At 42.3% G+C, this 9871-nt stretch overlaps 1 protein-coding gene across 1 annotated transcript; it reads right to left on the reverse strand.

Annotated features, from left to right (window-relative positions):
• Window positions 1-8385: 8385 nt before the first annotated feature.
• Window positions 8386-9244, reverse strand: cxcl8b.3 (chemokine (C-X-C motif) ligand 8b, duplicate 3). Its single transcript, XM_077227636.1, is given in 4 exon segments — window positions 8386-8535; window positions 8651-8758; window positions 8760-8790; window positions 9041-9244. Coding segments are annotated over 4 exon segments (270 nt in total). The 5' UTR covers window positions 9099-9244; the 3' UTR covers window positions 8386-8462.
• Between the last annotated feature and the right edge of the window lie 627 nt (window positions 9245-9871).

Consider the following 9871-nt stretch of genomic DNA (forward strand, 5'->3'; position numbering starts at 1 on the left):
TAAATTGTTAACGGATATTGAATATCTTAAACTGTTTTGCTATGGCGAGGGATTAAAGTAATGTCAAAAAAAGAATCAGGAAAAATCTCATATAAAATGTAATTATAGACCATTTATTTTTATATAAAATTATACAAATATTAGAACTAAACCCATTTTATTCTGTTTTTTCAGTTCAACAGGTATGAAAAAGTAAAAAACAGGCAGAATAGTTATATTTGGTTAAACAAAAAAATCATACACAGAGCTATACTGCCCTCTTGTGTCCAAAACGAACTTATTTATATATAAATACATGTCCTTCTCAAAAAATTAGCATATTGTGATAAAGTTCATTATTTTCCATAATGTAATGATAAAAATTAAACTTTCATATATTTTAGATTCATTGCACAACAACTGAAATATTTCAGGTCTTTTATTGTTTTAATACTGATGATTTTGGCATACAGCTCATGAAAACCTCTCAAAAAATTAGCATATCATGAAAAGGGTCTCTAAACGAGCTATTAACCTAATCACCTGAATCAACTAATTAACTCTAAACACCTGCAAAAGATTCCTGAGGCTTTTAAAAACTCCCAGCCTGTTTCATTACTCAAAACCGCAATCATGGGTAAGACTGCCGACCTGACTGCTGTCCAGAAGGCCATCATTGACACCCTCAAGCAAGAGGGTAAGACACAGAAAGACATTTCTGAACAAATAGGCTGTTCCCAGAGTGCTGTATCAAGGCACCTCAGTGGGAAGGAAAAAGTGTTGCAAAAAACGCTGCACAACGAGAAGAGGTGACCGTACCCTGAGGAAGATTGTGGAGAAGGACCGATTCCAGACCTTGGGGGACCTGCGGAAGCAGTGGACTGAGTCTGGAGTAGAAACATCCAGAGCCACCGTGTGCAGGAAATGGGCTACAGGTGCCGCATTCCCCAGGTCAAGCCACTTTTGAACCAGAAACAGCGGCAGAAGCGCCTGACTTGGGCTACAGAGAAGCAGCACTGGACTGTTGCTCAGTGGTCCAAAGTACGTTTTTCGGATGAAAGCAAATTTTGCATGTCATTCGGAAATCAAGGTGCCAGAGTCTGGAGGAAGACTGGGAAGAAGGAAATGCCAAAATGCCTGAAGTCCAGTGCTGCTTCTCTGTAGCCCAGGTCAGACGCTTCTTCCGCTGTTTCTGGTTCAAAAGTGGCTTGACCTGGGGAATGCGGCACCTGTAGCCCATTTCCTGCACACGCCTGTGCACGGTGGCTCTGGATGTTTCTACTCCAGACTCAGTCCACTGCTTCCACACACACACACACACACACACCTTTTTTCCTGCTCTGAATATCATTAAATTTAAAGGATTTGTTGTAGAATATTTTGAGTGTATCATAAAATCAGTATAATTCTCTCGGTTTAGTGATTCCCTAGTTATTTATTTATTTAATTTGTTTCATTGTTCTAATCAGGTCAGATTACCTTTAGGGTAAAGGCACTGGGGTCGCGGTGCCACCCGTCATCGCTGTTTGCAGCTATATTTTTAAATTATTTTCCTTCTTGCAAAACATAGCCAACAGAGATGACAACTTTGTATAAAATATACAATTCTCCACGATGATTGGCCGAAAAGACATAACATGAGAGATAAAAGACATGCATAAACACCACGTACACGTTCTCCTCAAAATCATGACGGTAGACGATCAATGAGTATAGAAGCCCTATTATTACAACAACCATCATTTGAAGTGTCACAAAATTATGAAATTATTGTAGGCTACATTATGGGATTTTTTAATCTTACAGAGGTCAAAATGTTCAAACAAATACGATAATTATCGTACGTCTGGCAACACTGGTGACGTCATAAACCAAGGTGGTTGAATGACCACTTTGCGACAATATGGTTTCAGGCAGTTGAGCAAAAAGTGGGTATGCGCATAGGGGCGCCAAAGTGATGGTACATTTTTTTTTCAAATTTTTATTAGTTATATACATTCATATAAAAGTTATATAAGTTAAATATAAAAGAAATATATAAATTTTAGAGGACTAACAGGCTAGAGTAGGCGGGTAATATCGCGAGCGGGCGGGGGCGCGTGACCGCTGAGTGAGCAGCACAGGAGTGAGTTATCTTTGAAACTCGAAAAAGATAAATAAAGCAAAAAAGCAGTCAGGGGCTAAAAATAAAAAAAGAAAGAGGGAAAAGAAGATGGCTTGTCAGGGGATGCGACAGCATCTAAAAAAATGGCTGGTGAAAGGCAACAGGTAGGATTTAAAGTGTGACGTCTGTGCTTGGAGGAGGCGTGCAAATATTCATGTTAACAGACTAGCGTTTGCTAACACTGGGAATGTAGCAGCCTGAATATGTAGCTAGCTAGTTAGAACATGCAAAACCGAGGTTGCTGAGTGTTGTGTCCTATACTGTAATTCATAATGCTACCTTTAGAGACGCTGTGTTGGAATAGGATAGAGGAGTGGGTGGAAGAAGAAGAGGACGAGGGGTTAGACATGGGAAGTTACGGTCAACACATGTGAAGTTGAGATGGAAATAAATACGAGTCATTGAAGATATACGGTGTCGTGCTTACTATCCACCCAGAACATAACAAATTGGCGACGAGGATACTAAGTTTGGTATAAAGTTATTGATCGACTATGTCCGTGCATGTCTCTGCACCATCAATGTTCCTGGCTTGCCCGGGAGAGCCTACCATGCCATTCGACATGTGGTTGCGCATGTTTGAGAACTATTTGACGGTAATCAACGCAGTGGGTGATGCATGGCCTGTAGCTAGGAGGAGGGCTACATTACTTCACTGTTTGGGCGCAGAGGGCCAACGGATCTTTTACGCATTGCCAGACACCAGTGAGACATACGATTCTGCTGTTGATGCTTTGAAAAAACACTTCATGCCTAAAATTAATGTTGTCGTGGAACGGCATACGTTCAGAAAAAGAGTGCAAGCCTCGCACGAAAACATACTGTATGTTGCTGCTTTGCATGCACTTTCCGCTAACTGTGACTTTGGTGATAAAGGGGATGATATGATCCGCGATCAATTGCTGGAACATTTGCACAGTGATGATATTAGACAGAGACTGTTACTCGAGCCGGACCTAACATTTCAGAAAGCAACTACCCTTGCAATACAATTAGAAGCCGCGGCTGAGCACGCAAAGAGAATGACGGCCGATAGAGATGCTCCAGTGCGAGCTGTACAAGTCAAGTCACAACACGCGAGCAGGAAACCCTGGTCACATCCGACTGCTGCCCCCGCTTCTTCAACCCGTAAGTCATGTTTCAGATGCGGTTCAGACAGACACCTAGCTAACTCGGCACAGTGTCCAGCTGCAAAGGTGTTTTGTAAATTATGCAACAAGAAGGGACATTTTGCTCGTGTGTGTCGTTCAGCCTCAGTGAGCGATGTGCGCGAGGTGCAAGTACATGACGTCACAGTGCTGTATCTAGAGAACTCTGCCAAAGTGCCAAAGAAACTGCATTGCAAAGTGACTGTCAATACTCCTGCTTCATCTGGCACCGCAGTAAAATTCGTTGTGGATACAGGTTCTTCTGTGTCTATACTGCCTCTTCACATCTATAAACATCACTTCAGTGCCACACAATTATCAACACCTGCCATCCGTCTGGTGACTTATACACAGGAATGCATACCTGTACTCGGATGCCTGCAAGCACAAGCTTGTGTATCAAACACGTCAGCTGCTGCCACATTCTTCGTTGTGGATAAAGGGACTGCTTTGTTAGGCATGGACTTGATTTCTGCCCTACAACTTCAAATAAAGGGCGATAATGCCCGCACTTCTGTCATGGCCACCAATACCACATCCCTGATGGATACTGAAATAGGATGTGTAAAGAACTTTGTCCACAAAGCAAAAATTGACCACACAGTAAAACCTGTGCGTCAGAAATTGCGACGCTTACCTTTTTCAGTCAGAGCGTCTGTTTCAGCTGAATTAGACCGTCTGCTAAAAGCAGGTGTCATCGAACGTGTGGATGCTTCAGCCTGGGTGTCCCCCATCGTTGTTACTGGGAAGAAAACAGGTGGAATACGAATGTGTGCAGTCTTAAGAGAAGTTAACAAAGCGGTCATTACTGACTGTTATCCATTACCACACATTGATGAAATGCTTACCAGCCTTAGGGGTGCTACAGTATTTTCTACTATTGATCTGGCTAATGCATACTATCAGCTTCCCCTGCATGAGGATTGTAGAGATATTACAGCTTTTATCACTCATAACGGTCTGTTCAGATATTGCAGGGTTCCCTATGGCCTGGCGTCGGCACCCTCTGCTTTCCAAAAGATGATGGCAACCATCCTGGAGGGCGTGCCAGGTGCAAAAAATTACTTGGATGATGTTATCGTGTATGGAGAAGCGGCTGAGGACCATGACTTCAACCTCAGTACTGTACTGCAGAAATTGAAAGAGTCTGGGCTGGTGTTAAATGATAAAAAATGCAATTTCAAACAGACTTCACTGCGGTTCCTGGGCATTGTAATCAGCGCTAATGGAATCCTACCTGATCGAGAGCATCTGGATGCGGTCCGTGAAGCTCCGCCCCCATCTGATGCAGCATCTCTTCAATCCTTTCTAGGATTAGTGTCCTGGTACTCAAAATTCCTTCCTGGGTTTGCGACAGTGGTTGCCCCAATGCGTGAGTGCGCTAAAGAAAAGGGACAATTTTCTTGGACGCCTGCTGCTCAAAGGAGTTTTGAGAACATTAAACAAATGCTTGTGTCCAGTCCAGCTCTTGCCATTTATGACCCCACACTGCATTCAGTCATTTCAACGGATGCCAGCGACTACGGGTTGGGCGCAGTGTTCACCCAAGTGCAATTAGACGGAACAGAAAAACCAGTGGCTTTCGCTTCTCGCACACTCACTGATGCTGAAAAGAAATATTCTACAGTGGAGAAGGAGGCCCTGGCATGTGTGTGGGCTACTGAGAAATGGCGAACGTACGTGTGGGGCCATCGCTTTACACTTCGCACAGACCATCAGGCACTCACCACCTTACTCACTACAAAAGGCATGGGGAGGGCCGGAATGCGGATTGCTCGTTGGGCGGCACGTCTGCTATGTTTTGATTATGACGTTGTCTATAGGCCGGGCTCCCAGAACCACACAGCAGACTGCTTGTCTCGTCTTCCCATACCGTCATCTGATCATGACTCTACTGATTTAGAGCCTGAAATTGTTGCATTAATTTCCTCCACATTATGTTCTCTTTCAGTGACTGACTTTGAAACTGCCTGTGCTGCCTGTCCTGAACTGGAGATGCTGCGAAAGCAAATTACACATGGCTGGTCACCCTCCATCAAAGCAGTGAGTCAGGACATGATTCCATACTTCAGAGTGAGAGATGAGCTTGCAGTGCAAGATGCTTTCATTTTCAGAGGAACAAGGTTGTTAGTTCCTGTAGCCCTACGACACACCTTGATTTCCTTGGCACACGAGTCTCATCAGGGAATAGTCCGCACAAAACAGAGGTTGCGGGATCTTTACTGGTGGCCGCAGATGGACTCTCAGGTCCAGTCAACTATCGCTACATGCATTCCCTGCCAGTCCAATGACAAATCTGCTGTGACGCATCCAGCACCTCTGCAGCCAGTTCAGTTTCCTGAGGGTCCGTGGAAAAAACTGGGTCTGGATGTAGTCGGACCATTTGAAACCGCCACGCCTGCTTGCAGATATGCTATAACACTCACAGACTATCACTCCAAGTGGCCTGAGTTTGCATTTGCTAGTAGTGCAACTACTGTGGATGTTATAAAATTTCTGAGTACAGTTTTTAGTCGTCATGGCAATCCAGAGGGTATTGTTACGGACAATGGTACACAGTTCACCTCAGCTGCCTTCGCTGAGTTTTTGAAGGAACGAGATATTAAACACACCCGTACATCTGTGTACTATCCTGCATCTAACGGTGCTGTTGAAAGATTTCACCGTGCACTGAAAGGTTGTATCCAGACAGCCATTCAACACTCACAACCATGGAACAAAGCTGTTACAGAGGGGCTCCAGGTGTACCGTGCAACCCCTCACGCTACTACGGGTGTGTCACCTTATGAGCTCTTATATGGGAGGAAGATGCGAACCAAGCTTAACATCCTGCCTTTACAGGGGGAGGGCAAAGGTGATCTCGCTGCGGTCCGTGAAAATGTGAAAAAGAAACAGGACAAAATGAAACTATACACTGATCACAGACGCGGTGCTCGCAATCCTCTCTTTGGTGTGGGAGGGAGAGTAAGAATAAGACTTCCTCGGGCAACCCCAAAAGGTCATCCTAGATTTTCTTCTCCGGTAAGAGTAGAGGAGAGAGTGGGAACCAACACATTTCTGCTCAGTGATGGAAAAAAGTGGAATGCTGCTCACCTGTCATACTCACCTGAATTGATTGACTGTGCCAGTAACACAGCGCAGCAAACACACAACACTACACATAGTGCTGTGAAAGTCTCGCGTATGAGACGTAAGCCTGTTTGGCACAAGGACTATGAGATACACTAAACAGGACTGTTTACATCCAAGTTGCGCAAGTGTAGCTCAGGAAAGAAAAAAACTGTTCTGAGAGAGTTAACCACGTCTTGGTTTATAATAGTGGTTGAAGTAACAGTAAAGAAAGGTTATTAATATGTTCCAATGTCAACTGACTGTTTATGCTGACCGTTCATGTATTATGTCGTGAGTTAGGTTACAGATATGTCACTGTTTTATATACATTGAATATAATATACGGACTGTTACTGGATAGTTGTCTAGGTTGTCACAACTACTTTATTCAGAGTACATGTTTCCTTCTAGTTGGGTTAAGAACAATGTTTTTACAAAGAGGGGAAATGTTGTGTCCTATACTGTAATTCATAATGCTACCTTTAGAGACGCTGTGTTGGAATAGGATAGAGGAGTGGGTGGAAGAAGAAGAGGACGAGGGGTTAGACATGGGAAGTTACGGTCAACACATGTGAAGTTGAGATGGAAATAAATACGAGTCATTGAAGATATACGGTGTCGTGCTTACTATCCACCCAGAACATAACACTGAGCTGAAAACTGAAAAATACAAGGTAGCATGTAGGCCTGCAATAGATGACAAGAATCTGGAAAACAACTAATGCAAATATCTCTGGTTTAACATGGAATCATAGATTTGCGACCAAACTTGGAGACTTGCAAATATTAATGTTAACAGACTGGCAAGTGTTTGCTAACTTAATAATATATAATATTGCAAAATAATATTGCTGATGTCTACATCTACATCAGGGCTGTCAAGTGTCACGCATTGAGCGTGACAGTCACTCATTTCGGTCTTTTGTCACGCTCTCCCGCCACACATTGTATTTCTCACGCTGAAAAACAATTTGTAATATATTTAATATGCCGCAGCGCCCAAAACTCTGGCCGCGCCGCTCTCACTGTGGAACCGGCAGGAATCAAGCGCGTCTCCTGTCGTGTTGTTGGTCGAGCTACACAATAGCCAATCAGAAAATGGCACTATTGTATCTGGGTAAGATTTAACGCAACAACCAATGACAAAAATACATCCAACACAATGTATATTGGGGGGCGCCAAAATTGTTGTTGCATACCCCTCTAACACTGGGTAGTTGCGCCCCTGGTTTCAGGAAACCGTCGTGACTAGCAAGTTGATTTCATCCACGATGCATCATATGCCGAATATGGCAATGAAGCAGCGAGTTACGTCGTTGTACGGGAAACGCACCCCAGAGCGGGGGTCATACAGAGGACAAGAGAGAAGTTCATGTACAAAGTGAATCATTTCATTTGGAAGGATAAATCTGCCAAAAAAAAAAAACCAAACAAACAACAACAAAAAAAAGGTCAGCATTAGTTTAGTTGCGTAATGCATGCGGAAAAACGAGTTAATAAATACAATTTCAAGACAAGTTTCAGCACATGTGTGTTTAATTGCTTAAACACTTTGACTCCCATGCAGGAGGAAAGTAATTTGAGATCAGTCAATGAATCTTCTTGTATAGTATTACATGAATAATTTATGCACCCTTATGCATTTATGCACTTCAGAAAGAAGTTCTGTGGAAGATATGCAAGTGAAAAAAAGGATGATTCTTGCATCATTCTTTGCGTATTATGAAATCACAATTTTCCCAGGCATGAAATATAAATAATATCAGCTCTCAAAACATGTTTAAGCATATGTTCTATACTTTATTAATGCGAAGTGTCATTTATGGTAGATCAGTTTTCAGAAAAAAATAACATTTGCCATCATGCAGTTTTCATAAATTTGCTTAGTCAGAATGTGTTTCTCATTTCATTGCTTTTAATAAGCAAGTCATCTGCATCCAAACAGAGTTGAATTGACATTTTTGCAATGGGAGACGATACAGGTTTGCATTGAACAGATGCATTTTTTTTACTGGTCTCTAAGAAAAACCATAAGCTTTTGCATAAACATAAATCAGAAATTATCCTTCGATGATCTTTTTCACCCATTCATCTTTAGGATTGAGGCAGGTCTGTCCTTGTTTCAGAGTGACACTGTGTAAGACAAAGAAGGTTTAATGAACACTGATTAAAAACAGATTAAGAGACAATATTAATTTGAATCTATCATGCATCCAGATTGTACAGATCTTTGGTGTATCACACTCACATGATCTGCATGTTTTTGCATGTCGCTCCAGCAGGAATCGTCTGTACGTCCTGAGTTAGTTTGGGATTAATTGGTTTTCCTGAATCTGTTCGAGCACACTGGCAGCGTTGGAGCAAACAGTCTAGCAGCAAAGACTTCATGAACAGAGAGTAAGAGTGAGCAATAATTCTTAAACACATTTTTAGAGCGGATTTACAGCAGAACTGATTCATATTTGCATCACTGATCATTTTTTTAAAACAATCTGTATTGTATGAAGTGCTTTAAAAATGAAGGTGACTTGACACATGACAATTTTTTATCCTTTAAAAAAAATTAAGACTACTTAACATTATCAAATACAATGGATATTGCCAATAGTATGCAGAAAATGCTTCTGTTTTCCTTCTTTTGTGGATAGCAATGCCAGGCAGGTCAGAAAAAGAAAGGCTGCTACAGTGAACTTCATTGTTGTGAAATTTCCCACCGAGCAAACAACGTATAATCTGTATAAGCGGTAAAGCTGCCAGAATTCACTTTCTCGTCTGTTGATAGTGTTTGCACATAATCTGGCAGGACTTTCTTTACCACACTACTGACATCACACTTGTTGAAAGTGATTGTGCAACAGGAGGTTCTTTAGTAAACTTAAATTCTGCTGAAGGCACCCATTTACTTTAGCTTTAGACTTATTTAAGCCTTTGACATTTTTCACAGATGACTACGATTTTCAGCAGAAGGAAGACAAAGATCAGCCCTTTGGTTGCCCTTGGTGAGATTGATTTTTGTGTCAGAAAAAAAGCTAACGCTAACTTTTTTTTTTACCAATGCATTACACCAGCACTAACCCAGCGCCGCCGATTAAGCAAAACAAAAGAAACAAAACGAATGGACTATTTTGATTTTAGCCCCCGGCCGCTTTTTTTTTTTTTATCCATCTTTTTGAGGGCGCCTACTCCTCATAAATCTTGTGAGGGCGCCTTCTCCGCTACACATACCGGTATACCCACTTTTTGCGACACTGGCAGGCTTATGTTCCGAGCCCCGGCTGAGCCCCGGCCCAATTTAACCACTGGCTGTGAGCTTGATGATATAGTCTACATACCTCTGCTTTGGGCCCGTTTTTCTTCCTCCTCCTTCCTTCTTTTTCGGAAACCCGATCCCGATGGTTTGGGTGTTGTTTTCATAATAAAAGATTATACAATATATGATAATTTATAGCCTACAACCGCCAAGGGGCGT

The sequence above is a fragment of the Siphateles boraxobius genome, unplaced genomic scaffold (assembly GCF_051911475.1).
Source record: "Siphateles boraxobius isolate OS27281-9 unplaced genomic scaffold, OSU_SipBor_1 130, whole genome shotgun sequence".
Lineage (NCBI taxonomy): Eukaryota > Metazoa > Chordata > Actinopteri > Cypriniformes > Leuciscidae > Siphateles > Siphateles boraxobius.